General features: G+C 36.8%; 1 protein-coding gene across 4 annotated transcripts; it reads right to left on the bottom strand.

Annotated features, from left to right (window-relative positions):
• Positions 1-355: 355 nt before the first annotated feature.
• On the bottom strand, positions 356-12919 carry LOC112525216 (auxin response factor 8-like). 4 transcript variants are annotated; one of them, XM_025135240.1, is made up of 14 exons: positions 12199-12919; positions 11858-11970; positions 11617-11719; positions 11459-11515; positions 11198-11353; positions 11040-11124; positions 8997-9087; positions 8717-8881; positions 8514-8636; positions 8236-8311; positions 5573-5720; positions 1280-2298; positions 992-1182; positions 356-794 (listed from the first exon to the last, which is right to left on the bottom strand). In XM_025135240.1, exons 2-14 carry the CDS (start codon positions 11935-11937, stop codon positions 617-619), a joined length of 2472 nt encoding a protein of 823 aa, XP_024991008.1. In that variant the 5' UTR covers positions 11938-11970; positions 12199-12919; the 3' UTR covers positions 356-616. The 4 variants fall into 4 exon arrangements, with proteins under 4 accessions (XP_024991008.1, XP_024991006.1, XP_024991007.1 ...); XM_025135238.1 differs by having other exon boundaries at positions 11617-11715; XM_025135239.1 differs by having other exon boundaries at positions 11858-12919.
• Positions 12920-15649: the final 2730 nt, after the last annotated feature.

The raw sequence follows: 15649 nt of genomic DNA, 5'->3' as shown, positions 1-15649 counted from the left end.
ATCCCAACTCCATTCCAACCTAAAACATACGGTTTAAAGATTTTACAACTCGATTAAGGACCAAATCCCTTTGGGTTGGAGATGGTCAGATTTTCCGCAAATTGTGGAAACTCGAACCTCCCATGATTTTATGTTTGCTCATATTCCACCCGTCGGTCGACTTGTTTTACTCATAACCATTGATAAACGAAATATTGCAGGAGTCATAAGAAATACGTAATAATCGGTCACAAGTAAACATCTTATTGTTGCAAATTGCAATAATAAAAGATTGTAGCCTTCCTTTCCTTGCATATAATTAAGATGAAAGACAGAAGAAGATACATTTCCATAACTTGTCACTTGGTAAGTATCATCACAAAGGTCAACAATTGGCTGAGACTCCATATATGTTCTAAAGTTTCGAATCATTTAACAAGTCTAACATTTACTAAATTACCAGAATACAACTAACACCTACTAAATCGAAGTGGAAATGGAAGTGGAAACGGAAACAGAAACGAAACGGAAACGACGGATAATCATATACCATACAAAGTAGATCACGACGTTAAAAGCACCACCAAAACACAAGTTTAAAATCAAATGCGTCGTCTTTGTTCTTCTTCCGTGAATCTCAAAAATCAAGGGAGCCCATCGATGGAGGAAGCCCAGAAAGGTCCCTACCATCATTTGCGAGGCTACTCATTCTTTCACCTGTGTTTTGGCTCAATGATTCCAACTCTTGCTTACCCAGTTTCTGAACATCCTCAGGAGAGAGTATCTTGATATACCACACACTATTTACAAATGCCCTGCATATCCATGAACACCTAGTAAGATTCTCAATACCCATTGAAAGATTTTAAACAAATGTTTGATTTTGGCCACATATAGCATAACACCCTTTAATATAATGATAGAATAAGATTAATTTTGCATTCAAACAATATCATCAAATCTTTTTTAACAGTAATAATGGGCGAATGAATGGTGTATATGAAGTACTTACTCCCAGGGGCCGTCTCCAAGGAGAAGAACGTCATTCTCCCTGTCAACGAATACAAGCTGCCAGCCTGATCTTTGAGGGTCTTCAAGCAACCCCTCAATATTGAACATCTGTCCCAGCTCCTCTCGCAGCTCAGGATAGCTGTTGAACCGGGTGATGTCAAGTGACCTTCCTACCGAACCTGATTTGTAAACCTGCACATACACACCCACCCACCCACATGTAATTTCAAGAAACATTTTCTAAAAGAAATTGGAAAAGCTTTAATGATTATCTTGTCGGTCCTTGCACCTTGACAAATGTACGATTAGGGTTTGGCGGGTCAATTTGTCCTGTAGTGTGCAACAACTCGGAAGAGTCTTGCATGTAGCCAAAGTAGGGAGAATTCTGTAACCCAGAAGCTCCTGAAGGCATGGTGGTTAAATCAGTCTCGGTTGATGAAGCACCAATGTTTGACACAGTGGCCGGAAGTAGAAGACCAGATGAGTCGATATTGGTTCCACCAAATAAAGAATGATTCTGTGCATCTAAGCTTGAAGTTTCCTGCTCCGCGCCACCATTTTTCTCTGGATATGGCAAAACTGATGGTGAACCAGAAGACAAATTGGCTTGTGATTGTGCAAACCTTGACACCCATGATTGCTGGTTCGACTGATGCTCAGCAAGTGCGGGCTGCCCTGTTCTTGAAAAACTCAAAAGGTTGCTATTTCCTTCAGGGCTTAGTGAACCCAACATATTCTGCATGGCTGAAGTAGTAATGTTGGAAGTAAATTTAACATTTGGGTCCATGAATTCTGTTTTCTGAAAAGAGTGAGTTGATTGCGGCCTTGTTTGAAGCTGTTCATGTTGGACCAGATATGTCTCCGGATACGAATTTGGTGGCAGCTGCTGCTGCTGTTGTTCCTCTGGTTGATTGTTGACTTGCTGCTGTTGTGACCGAGGTAGGTTATCCAACATTTGGGTTTGTCCATGCACAAACTGCTGAGGAATTAACTGCTGAATTGGTTGGTGAGACTGTTGAAACAGTGGATTAGAGGCGCCAGAATGCTGAGGGTATTGAATGGGCTGCTGCTGTTGCTGAAACTGCATCAATTGCTGTTTCAAAGCATCTCCACTTCCTAAATTTTGCAAACCTGCGGCCAATGCAGCTTGGTACTGTTGATTAAGATTACTTTGAAGGAAAGACGGATCAACTCTTTGTTGCATCCAAGGAAACATGCCAACAGACTGAAAATTCAGAGAATGAAGTCCTTGCTCGCCGGTATCCCCTCTCAACCATGCCATTCCATTAACTGCATCATCTCTGCTGTCTGTGCAAAAAAAAGTATGAAAGAAGCGGATTTTAGATGTGACCAAAAGTTCCAATCAGGATGTACCGACCATACTTAAAAATGGGAAAGAAAGATCACATATTTATCAACTTATTTGATAAAAACAAGCCTTTTGTTCCCAACTTGTCTCCATATTGTCTTTTATTGGTCCAACATGCTTCCCACACACACACACACACACATAGCAAGTCCTACATTCGTCCCTTGGAACTAATTTTCAACTCGAGGGAACTTCTCAACCATACAGGACTCTCAGATATCACCATGTTGTCAACCCCCCGCTCTTATCCTATGGCTAACATGCTCTTCAATCTCTCCATCCTTGTATTCGAACTACTCCCAAGCAAAGGAAATACATAATTACTAACCACTTCATTCCAGATATGCTGCCTCAATGCTTACACCATAAATAAATGAATACGTTTAATATTAAAAATTACGCCAATGTGTAATAGCTATAAAGTTGTTACTCCATTCAAAAATCTTAACTCCGCAAACAAGCTAATCTACAACTAATATGCCATATATGTATAACGACTTGCCATACATGTCATGTCATGCCATGCCATGTAAAAGTGCCTCTCTTGAGAAGGATAGCCTGTTTCAGGGTATAAAGTGAGAGAGGAAGGATATCATATACCCATTGGCTCATATGCGACTGAAAATTAAGTTGAACTCCAGAACTAGGGTTCCAAAATTTTCCTCTGATAATCAGGTAAGCTTTCAATCCTCTAAACTTTCTACCATAATAGTTATAATGAGGCACTCAAACTTCTTGGATTCCCATAAATGAATAGCAACAGATCATCCATATATCCCACAAGTAGTTGTTTGATAGAACTGATGCATTCTACAATTTCTCTAGTAAGAAAAATATTGGGTTATTGTTTAATATGGAAGACCGAGATTTCATTGATCATCTATTGCATCCAGAGATAATCGAATTTCATGCATCAGTTGGACAAAAATGATTTAGCAGGACTTGAAGAAGTGAGTGTGTCAGGTGAATATGCCATTCACACACACACATATATATATTTGTGTGTATCGGATAGAACTGAAGAAAACAGTTGCTAAAAAGGCACCATCCAAGGATTTAAACCCACTTCAACACAATATATCAAAGTGCTTGAAGATTCCATAGATAAAAAGATCCAGCTATTACTAAAAAATAAACAGAACATAGAAGTTCAGACCCGAGTTGGTAAATACATTAATTTGTTACAAAAACATGTAAGACCTAATAGTTGACTTCTTCTATTTTCCTTTTTGCATTTAGACCGAGCACTTGAAGTTACTGAAGATTAACTCAATCCGTACAAAAATTACAACGACTTCTCTCACACCCAAAACCACACCCAAATTAAATTGTACTTTCACCAAGATGGTGCCTATTAAAACCATATCAAAGCCACCTGATTCTGATATAGCGAACTAACTCATACAATTGAAAAACAAGTCATCTAAAGTGACAAATAAAGGAATATTAGCTAGTGTTTTAGAAAGTTTAAATTATAGATGCAAGAGTACAACCAAGAAAGAAAGGAAGGATGCAAGGATAATAGGCAGAAAACGTATCAAGGGGGTCACAAGCTTATTTTTTAAAACTCAGTGATGATCACCAGCTAATTTAGAGGACTACAAGAAGTTACATAGTTAAAAATGCAACCAGATTCTAGATAACTTGTTCAATGGTCACCACATGTAAAAGTCAGTGATCAATACCAGCTAATTAAAGTGATTAAAACATGTCACTAGTTACAATGAGACCAAATTATCTACTCAACCTTTACACTGTCACGACAACTAATTACCACAGTTACACTATAACCAGTAACCGAGATGATACAAACTAGGCATTCACTAAAATGACTTGCCGATTCTCACAAGATCCAAAAGCTTGATGAACAGAATTACATAGTTTCTCATGACAATTACAGTCAAGGATGCTGTACCAGCTCTGTTTTACATGAACAAGGACATAACCACCAACTTCAGGTATATCAGAATTCCATATGATTGGAAAAAGCTTGAAAATGAGTAGCAAACCGCAGTTACATTGGTGGGATAACAGCATATGGCAAAAAGCCTTTTATTTCAAACTAGTAGCATTAGGCTAAAGGAACCCAATAGAGAATTACAAAGAGGTGAACACCCTCAGGTGACAGGACATGAAGAACATCCTTCCATGCACTAATGTCTAAGGTCAATTCCATGGTGTATTCCACGCACTCAAATTGCTCTTTGCTACTTTCTCATATCAATCTTGGCCGATATCTACCTCTTCCAACAATCTTTTCTTGGTACAAACATGAAATATCGTCTCCTAACTGGTGCACAAAGGTCTATTATGGCAATGACCAACCCATCCAAACTTGTGCCATACTTTCTCCTCAACTGCTAGTGTCATCCATCTTTGCTTTATGGTAATTGGAATCTATCTCAAACAATGCTGATATGGTTTCTCCTCAACTGGTTGTCTCAACCATCTCTGGGGTATGGTAACTTCTAATCTTATTCCTCATTGTGTAGCCCTATATGCACCCGCTTGGCTGATCGTTCACATTTTTGTTAACTTTCTTTTTGCATATTGCCATTTATTTGCCCCATGAACCATAGTAGGCATTATGTAGGTCCGCCAGCCTATAGAATTACCCTCTAACTTCAATCAGATTTCCTGAGCACACAAGAGTCAAGACCCAAAATTTATCAGTATTTTATCCATTGGACTCTTATCTTACAACTAACATTTTCATCAAGTCTCCATCCTTCTGAAATTCAATTTTTCCCAGATAAATGAAGAGAGCCTACCAAACCATTTCATGCCCTAACATTCTTAAAACATCTTCAGCTTCTAAAGTATGATTAACTTTACCAATAGAGTACAACTAATGACGCCCATAATGCCTTTCACAACTCATTAATGCAAAGGGCATGATATGGATGGAAATGGCCCCTTCAACACAAGTTTAAGCAACAGAAAGGGCATACAGAGCTGTATAGCAAACTATACCTAGTTGACACCAGAAGCTTTAAGGAACACACACTACCATCCAGAAATGGAAAATAAAAAGAGAATACAAACAAGAGAACCATGGCAGTAATAATGTAATTCCAGAGACATTGTATAGAACAAAAAACATGGAGTTATCTTTGGGTATATTGGCTCTTTTCCAATATATAAGAACAATTTCTTCTAAAAAGGAAGTGCTCTAATTTTTAGGACCAGATATAGTATATCCAAGAATGATACCTTGAAAAGACGAAGCTCCAGGATACCAAGGCCGTTTCAGCCGAAGGGGAAAGAGTGATGGATACATAGGAAAAGTTGTTAGTGGTTCAATTTCCCATAATGATACCCGTGGCTGCCTCTCACCTGCAGTTGATTCATCCCAACCAACCTACCAAAAAGAGATTTGAAAATATACAAGTGTCAAGATGGAAAATAATTGATAAACATGAAGCAGATAACAATCACTTGGCAACAATAATCAACAAACAAATTTTTGCGTACTCGAATCTAATAATTTGGCAAGGATCTGCAGTATGGCCGTTTTCAATAAACAAAAAAAATCACCAAGTAAAGTCTCTAAAGCTTTTAAGGGCGTTTTTCAGTTGTTGAATAGTTGCAGAAAACAAACTATTCTTCATCAAGGAGCTAAGTAGAACTTGCAACATTTAAAAATATACAATTTAGAATATAGATAGTAGGTACCACGTCTTCTACCATATAAAGCAACAGTTCTCCACCGGATCCAGAACACCAACATGGAAATCTGTGCACACACCCGGCAACAGGCAATATAGATGATAAAAATGTAAACAAAAAAACAAATTGGATGCAGATTAAGACCAAGATCGCTGCACAAAACAATGAGAATTCTCTATGAAGGCAAGTCAAGACCAGTGGTTATCATGATTTTTATCCTGATTACTGTGCTTCCTCCAATCTAGACGTAACCTCAGAGAACATCTTCTAAAATTCAAAAGAAAGTTATGCCATCTATGATTTTACAACACTGGCTCCTCTTCCTCTAAGTTCCATAGTTTTGACCACTCCATTCCGCAACGCGGAATATGAGCAACTGAGGCTGTGATATGAAGGCATTAGTACTTTCCGAGTACCTGAGCTCAGATAGGGGTATGTACCTGATCTCAGATATGAGCAACTACATATTGATGGCTTATCTCTCTATTGCCCTTGGTCTCCATGTCTCATAGTTTTCACTATCGTTTTTATTTTCCCTGGCCTTAAATTTTCTTTATACAGGCTCTTTGCAATCTTTTCTGAATATGCCTTCAATAATAATAATAGCAGCAGTAGTAGTAGTGATAGTAATAAATTAAATTTAAGCAATACTTAAACACCCAAACTGATGATCATTAAATGTGCATTTATACCGTGACCAAGTGAGGCCATGCTAAATAAGAATAGAGCCCAAAGCAAAAAAGATAAGAGCCTCGTACATTGTGAATTTAGCATAGCTTGTATAAATCAACTTTATCAACCTTTAAAGAAAAGATATCTAGTCAATTAAAAAAATCCCCAAGAGTTGCAGATGTGACTGATGCAGTCAGCCAATTAATAACTTAGTAGACATGAAATCTGATACAGATAACGTGACCTGGAACCAATCAATTTCTCTCCTCAAAAACAGAATCAAGCTGAATTGGTTGATGCATGAACGACCTTAGGAGTCACATCACTGAAAATTAATATACTCAAAATCAACGAATAATACAAATCAAATCAACACTATCTAACAGCAAAGTACTTCAACTGATTTAGTGGCCATGAAGATGAAGCCGTAAAATAGTTATCTTGTTTTGCAAGACATTCAAAAATCTACATGCACCTGTCTAATTGCAAGGGAAAACTGAAGGAGTGAATATTGAACCTTCCCTAGCCCCCCATTATTGCAGAAGCTGAACTCATAAAGCTGACATTTAAAAAAATATCTCGAAACCACCATTCTCTTTCTTTCCCTCAGTCGCATATCGCTAACTATCTACATATGACAGCGAGCGTAGAGATCAATGCTTTTAGCTAATCTAACAAATCCAGACGTTTACTGATTTTTATCAAAGGACAGATTGTAGAGATCAAAGACTCCAGCCTTTAGCAAATCTTGCAAGTCATCCACTCAGAATGCTAGCATTGCAAGAAATCAAATTGCAGAAACACAGCATTGAACAGAGGGCAACAAGAAAAAACTATACGGAGCATGCTACAACGAACTAATTAAACGTTCCACAAAAATAACATGCACATATCACATATATGCAATAGAACCTGATCAACTCCAGAAAAGGAGTAATACATTTGTTCAAAATTAGAGAAGCATTATTGGAAGTTGGTCTAATAACGTTCAGAAACTCAGAATTGATATTCCCCTAACAACTACAACCACTGCAAGCCATCTCAAGTTCTCAACAGTAGCACTAATTACCATATTTATCTATCCTGGAGGTCAAAAGGTGGCTCCCAACTTTGACCGGGCAGTAATGCTTAACTTCAAGTTCAAAGAGCCCAATCATGATTTCTTGGCCACAATAAACCTGTTTTAGTATTTCCTTTCTTTCCACCCATTTTTAGCTTTATTCCTTCCTAGAAAAAGAACACCGTTGGCACTAATGGCACCCATTTTTTATGGATCGACAACTAACTGATCTAATTTGTTGTTCCTGCCCAACCAACATGTAAATTGCCTTGCAAGGCACTAAAGATAGTTGCTACCTACATGATGGAGTTCTGTTTTTTTTCCTTTTGCTTCAAGGATGCATATATTATGTCTATACGATAGCACAACTAGGTGGCAATCAACATTTCCCACTGGTCAACATCATATACCCATGGCAATAACAATAAGATGCACCAAATCAAGCTGATAATATAAAAAATCTTTGCTAACTTACCTTGACAGATCGCCAGTGAGAGTTGGGCCAACGAACAGGATCCAAGTCACCAATGCCAGTAATAGTACCCATGTATCTGGTCAAAGTAACGAGCCCCACGTAAGATATAGCATCCACCAGATAAGACGCATATGTAACACTACCCAATGATAATGAAATCACTGATTGGAGTGTCACTCTAATAATCCCGCGAAGGGCAAAAACATAATATATTGTGGATGTTGGTTGCATCAAATGACAAGAAAAGAATAAGACTGAGTCTTGATCAGCTAGTTTACCTCCGAACACTTGACTCTTCAGTTTCAAAGAGCATCCGGAATCGCATCCCAACAGAAACACGTGTATGATACACAGCTTTGACATATTTTGAAAGTGGTATAACAAATTCACATGGACTCGCTCTGATGCAATTAGGTTTGGATGAAGAAACAGAAAACATAACCAATCATAAAATAAACATCTTTCGATATTTGTTTGTCACCTTGGATTATAGAATATCGTGAAACAACTATTCGTAGCAGCTGCATGAGCAGCAGCAGCAAGGAGTCCAATGTGCATGCTATCACTTGATAGAACAGATGATGGCATTACAGTTTGCGGACGAGTAGCACGACGGATCCCCAGGAGGAGCTGATTTTTTTCATTCCTGATTCGCCATTTCAACACCCATCAAAATATTAGGCAATAAACAACATAGCTACATGGATTTTATAATCAAATAGCTAGATGCAGGCTAATATGTGACATTATCCACTAAATACCAGATAAAAAGCACAGAATCTCCAGCAACAAGTCTCTTCGCGCTCACAAAAACACTCCACCCTGTGGTAAGAAGATGACGTTTGGGCTGCCCTGCATGTGAAGATTGGAACATATAATATCAATATTCTATAGTTATAGCATTGGCATGTCAACCAAAGAAAATTTATCTCCACATAGTGCAGCTTCCTTGCATACATGCTAAAGTAAGATCCATTAAAGCCTGGATCCAGGATGATTGAACCATTTCAAAATTGACTAAAGAAAGCCACCAAAGAAATAAAGAAAACTCCCCTAACAAATCTCTAACTTTTAAGTACGAAAGGAGAAAAGACAAGTTCCACCACAAGCTAAAGTTTATGAATGCCACAGGCTACAAGCAAACAAGAAACCATGGAGGAACAAGATCATAAACAGACAAAACACTGGTCACCAGAGCATTCTGAATGTTCCAGTTCTTTACACAAAGGCTTACAGAATAAGTAAAGAGTTCGCATAACTACAGATATAGGATACCACAAAACACCATAATTGTCTTTAGAACAAAAAAAGGTTTCATCTAGGCCATATGACTTAACAACGTCCCATGAAGGCTAGGAAACATACATTCTCTAGCAAACACCCAATTTCCCAACAAAACCCCTGTTGATGGAGGGTAGACACAAGATAATCATATCTTACTGCTAGCCATGTCAAATTTCCCTTATTGACTAAGATACTAATTTGATTTGGGAACAAGCATAAATGCATAAAGTACAATACACTTGCTATTCTCCAGTTTAATTATAGTCCTACAACATGTAACCACGTAAAATAAAACCCCTTCTTCATATTTCAATTAAATCATAAGAATAAGATTAAAATTAAATTAATGTTTTAGTCAACAAGGTTGAAATAATAAGGTTGAAAATTCCCTTATCTTCCTAACTTAGCCCTCCTCAAGAATTATTTAGCTTGATTCATCATCTTCGAACCACCCAATAGACTTCTGTTGTCTCCTGCTCCTAAACACCTCTCCCTCCTCAACTTATCTTTCCAACCCGTCACCACCAATCTCACACACTCTTGGCACTTCTGTGGCCACCATAGGCAAGGGAGCTGAAGCAAAAATTTGGGCTGGAGAAAGGGAGAAGACTTAGGAAAGCATAAACAAAGGAGTCAAGGATATATAAAAGACCAGAGGAATATGAAAGGCAAGAAAGGTCTTACTGTTTCTCTCCCTCTTCTTATTTACTTCTCTTCAGAATTTGAAGAATTGATATTCCTAATTTATGTTAATTGGGTTGTCATGTGTTTGACTAAGCAAATGTTGAAGTGAAATTCCCTTGATATTTTGTGATTGATAGTGGTGACATTGTAACTATATTACCATCCTTGCAGGTTGTCATCATCGACACCAAATTTGACTTGTTATGTGTGATTCTGTGTGTGTTTGGGAGGAAAATGTTTGATTTGGTTGGCAGTGATATGGTCATGGTGATGAAACAACCACAGCAGGTTCACAATGGGGGAAAAGATAAAAGGAGAGAATCTAAAGATAGAAAAAAGAACTTAGAATTCAATGGAGTGGGGAATTACATAATATCTCAGTTTAGTTATGCTAAATATCACTCATTAACTTATTTCTGCTTGTATCCATGAATATTGAATATATCAATGAGAAAAGTGAAATATGAAGTAAATTGTATAATTTGCATTTGTACATGTATCTGGACCAATATAATAATTCAAGTGGCAAATTAACCATTTAGCTTTTGCGCCTCCACCAGCAAGAGGTTTGGACAGAGAATATTCATCGGCAGAGAAATTGAAGATGCATGGCCTGAGTGGAATTTTTTCAATCACATCACCTAAATGGAACAAGATGATTCTTACATGGCATAAAGGGCAATAATCCATAGTGAAATCCATCCTATAATGGATTATATATTTGCACACAAATGATTCCTTCTCTTGAGTATACATATCCCATATGATCCACAATTCACATAACGAATAGCAGATTTGCATGAGGCAAAATTGATAAAGATGACTTTAATACCTACCCCTAAAGATATGCCTGAACTTCCATTCAACGTCATGGAGATCCCTCGCAATAAGTTCCTGGGCAGGTGGCTGCTGAGAGAAATCCTGAAGAACCAAAAAACAGAGTGTGATCTTCCATTTTTGTTGGTAAAAGCATAAGGATGGAATGAACAATTACCAGTGGAGGGAACACTTTTTCTGCTGCGCGGCGAGGAACAGAGAATCCCCCATGGGTACTAGTATCGCTGGCTGTTAATGTCTTGCAAAAGTAATTAGTTGGCTGCCTGCTCGGAGTACCTAGCTCGACCGGGAGAAACGTGTCCTTTTGTTCTTGCTGAGAATGTATTACACGAAAATGATAGAAAATTCAATTAAAGAGAACCTTTTAGCACCACTAAACAGTCTAAAAAACCATGTTGGAACTTTGACATGAGATTACCGCAGTCAAGGGCTGCAATGTCATTTGGGCATACACCTCATCCGTTTCAACATCTGCCTGAAATTGCAGAATTATGAGTTTTTAGTTGTATTATAACATAAGCGGAAACTAAAGCAACACAAATAAAACGATAACACTTAAAAGAGAGTAGAACCCACATGCATAGTGACATTGTGAAGTTGGCAGATCAACTGGGGAGGTAGGCTTGGATAATTGGGTATGTGAGCATCCACTTCTTTATTAGTGGTGGCAGCAACCTGGCTTCCAGTTTCAATTCAGATCACTTAATAGTTACTCACCAAAATAGGCAATTACATACTATAAATACAACATTTGCAATACAAAATTGAAACAACTATTAAATCAATAATTATAAATCAGAGACGAATTGTTAAAAACCTGCTCACTATGGCCCTGAGGGAAGTAAACCACTCGACTGCCCACAATCGGTAGGGACACAAGAGGACCAGCACAGGCATGCCACAGCTCCGAATTCAAGCATTTCTTTTCTCCTTTCATGGGTGATGACAAGAAGCAATAAATTAACCCACAAAACCATCAAAGACTTAAATACTAATTAATCAAGAATATATAACACACAAGCATCGACATAAAGAATGTCTAGAAAGATAGAAAAATGTTTAGGATACAACTAAGAAGAATAAATGAAAAGGAGACACGCATGTAAAGTCGGATTAAAGAAAAAACAAAAATCAAGAAGAAAGATTTGAAGGAGATACCTTCATGAGGCTGCTGACCCAACCCTGATGTTGAAAGCTTCATATTTTATCTAAACCCTTGGCTTATTTTATATATGTATATTTAATAATTTTATAAGCATCAGCTAAACCAACCCTCACGAGCAACTATAAAGCCTTGTTTATAATCTTCAAATTCTAAACCATCACTCAACAAATCTCTCAAGTGATCAAGCAAAACCCCTCCCCCCAATTTCCCCCTTTTTCAACTTAACCTCTTCTTCCTGACTCTAAAACACGTAATTTTCACATGCATTATTCCACAATTAAACCTTCCCCGCATAACTAAAACCACAGGAATACAAAACCCTAACCCAGCTCAGCAAACCACTGGTTCTTCCCAAAACCGCCATGAAAAACCCCTTCCTCTCTCTGTGTCAAACTTTTTTCCCCAATCGCTATCGAGGTAATAAAAAATAGAAAAAAGAAAGAAAGATGGAAGGTGACGCAGAGAGATTTTATACAAGGCACCCGACCCGACCGTAGTCGACCTGAAGAGCAGTAGAGAGAGAGAGAAAAATAAAAACGATGAGAGAGAAATGGGTTGGAGGGATATATATGAGTGTATCTATAGCAATCAGAAGCAAACGAGAGAGAGGAAAGAGAAGGATGATCACGGCCGTCGGGAAAACCGTACCTGGAGATCGTAACCGTTGATTTTGGAGTGACATGACAGTAGGCATGTGCGACCATCCTTCAGTGGTCGTTGTCAGAGTACGAACCTTTGAATTTTATAAAATAAAATGCAAAATTTTGCAGAGAGAGAAAGAAAGAGAAAGCGTGTAATGAATGGAGAGAGAGAGAGAGGGGGGGCGTGAGGATCGAAGAGAGAGAGAGATATTTTTGTTTAATAATTGGATTTGAATTTTTGCTTTTAGGGCCATACCGCAAACCGTAACTTTTATCGGAAATTATTGATTTCTTCCAAACGTTTTGAAGCGTCCTCCACCACCGCCAACGCCACCGCCACCGCCATCGCCACCCTCCTCCCTCCAATCCATCTTCATCTTATATATATTTTTATTATATTTACAGATAATTAATGCGATTGAATAACATCCAATTCTTTTCTTCAATATCTATTTATGGATTTAAAACTCAACTAATGCACTTTTTTTTCAAAGAGGTTAAATTTCAGTGAAAAGAATAATTAAGATAAGAATAATTAAGATAAAAAAACGTAATAAATGAGTTTAATTCTTAATCAATTTTTATGTCAAACACGATTCATAGATGAGTTTGAGATCAAGGGCGTAGATCTCTTGTTACGCTTCTCATTTTAACTCTTTTTCTCATATAATCCTTAATTTTATAAGAACGCTAACGCAATAACACTCTTTTAATATATACAATCACATATTATTTTTTCACATCTGATAAAGGTGTTATTAATGTGATACCATAATTCATCAAGACCATCACATGTGATACTAAATCATAGACGTAGACGATCTTTCGCTCGGCCTAAGTCGCAGGACACGACGTCTGCATACCACCAGGTCCCCTCACGTGTATTATCACATGTGAGAGGGTGTTCTTGACTTCTTGTAAAATATAGGTGTTCTTGTTTAAACATTCACCTATACATATAATGATAAACGGTTTGTTTCGTCGTGACCTTCTCTTGAATTCTCAAAACTTTTGTCGCTCCATTCCTGCAGTGGCAGAGAACCAGTCGTTGTCTGAGTTGTGCTACCGGAAACTCCGAGGAAGTCGGAACAACATAGCACTCAACTTGGGATGTGTGTGTGTATATATATATATAGAGAGAGAGAGAGAGAGGGAGAGGGAGAGGGAGAGTTTGTTTCAAATACAACCTATCGCATTTGTACAACCAATGCAACCCAATATATTGAGATGTTTATGGAAATGATGATGAGAGTTCATTTATTATGATTTGAATATTTATGGAAGATGAATATGGTTCATTAATTATGATCGATACTTTATATTAGGAAACAATAAAAACTTCTATGAAATCACATATTAATCAAATGAAATGGACGGTTGAGATTGTATTGTATTGGTTATACAAATGTTAAGGGTTGTATAATAACTAACCCTTATCTCTCTCTCTCTATATATTGACAAATATTGATCATTGTTTTATAATAATTGCAAATGATAACAAAAGGTAAATTTATATTGGAATTTTAAATAAAAGTTGTTTTGTTTTGGTACAATTTATATAAATTTATTTAAGCATCTTTTGGAGTTTGTACATACTCTTGTTCTTACAAAAATTGGCAATTTAAATTTTAGATAATCATTTTGATTATATGTTTAATAAGAAGAAATGTGTAAAATAACATAATATTGGGATTGTTTATATTAATTGATAAAACTACATATATATATATAGAGAGAGAGAAAAAAAAATGAGAGGGGTTGGTTATTATACAACCTTTGACATTTGTGTAACCAATACAACTCAATCTCAACCGTCCATTTCATTTGATTAATATATGATTTCATAGAAATTTTGATTGTTTTGTAATATAAAGTATTGATCATAATTAATGAACTATATTCATCTTCCATAAATTTTTAAATCATAATAAATGAACTCTCATCATTTCATAAATATCTCAATTTATTGGGTTGCATTGGTTGTACAAATGTAAAAGGTTGTATAATAACATATATATATATATATATATATATATATGTATGTATGGATTAGTTTCAACAAAGAAATGAAGTGATATTGATAGAAGCAAAAAGATGTAAAATTATGAACATCCTTAAAAAAGTTAAGTGGCAATGGAAGTGAGGTATTGGTCATGATTTGACTGGAACTTTTGCATTATTGGTGAAGCTGGGATTACATCTTTCTCCATGGATAGATGCTCAGACGAAGCTATGGCGTTATCCAGATTGATGACAACTCATTTGTCATGTTCCTACCACACATGTATTACTACTTTTCTTTTATTTCTACCTTTATATATATGGAACTTCTGTTCATCTTTATTTCAAATTATATATATATATATATATATACATACAGATATGTGTATATATACATCCTGCTTAGACGACACATTTTTTGTTACTTCATAAAACAACACTCGTATAGTCTATACAATAAGTCATCAAGGGCTCTAGGTTCATTTTATATTGTAATCATCTTCGGTTACTTGCGAGAGATTTAATTATACTTATAACTGGATTGCTACAAGATTAATAAATTTATCAATTTGTTACCTAGTGTTGTAGTGGTGGTAACGGTAGTAGCATTTATGTCAAGTAGCGATGGTGTGGTGATGACGATGGTCATAGTAGTGGCGGATCCAGAAAATTAATGGAGTTGGGACACATTGGATGGGACTTGGGAGAGGGAGGTATATGGTCATATGAGACTGGAGGAAAACCATGTAAGACGATGATGAAAATAGAAAATTTAAGTTAGTCAACAAAAGTTTTTTGTTTT

The sequence above is a fragment of the Cynara cardunculus genome, assembly GCF_001531365.2.
Source record: "Cynara cardunculus var. scolymus isolate 2C chromosome LG 13, CcrdV1, whole genome shotgun sequence".
Taxonomy (NCBI): domain Eukaryota; kingdom Viridiplantae; phylum Streptophyta; class Magnoliopsida; order Asterales; family Asteraceae; genus Cynara; species Cynara cardunculus.
The sequence above is the reverse complement of the archived record's forward strand: the minus strand, read 5'-3'. Positions and strand labels throughout refer to the sequence as shown.

What these genes read in the sequence shown, in the direction of transcription:
- LOC112525216 (XM_025135238.1), bottom strand. Translation starts at nt 12,241, where the DNA reads ATGAAGCTTTCAACATCAGGGTTGGGTCAGCAGCCTCATGAAG. An exon ending in AAAAAGTGTTCCCTCCACTG is followed by an intron (nt 11,125 to 11,197) that starts GTAATTGTTCAT and finishes TTGGTTCTTCAG; the next exon opens with GATTTCTCTCAGCAGCCACC. An exon ending in CTCACTGGCGATCTGTCAAG is followed by an intron (nt 5,721 to 8,235) that starts GTAAGTTAGCAA and finishes TCTTTTTGGTAG; the next exon opens with GTTGGTTGGGATGAATCAAC.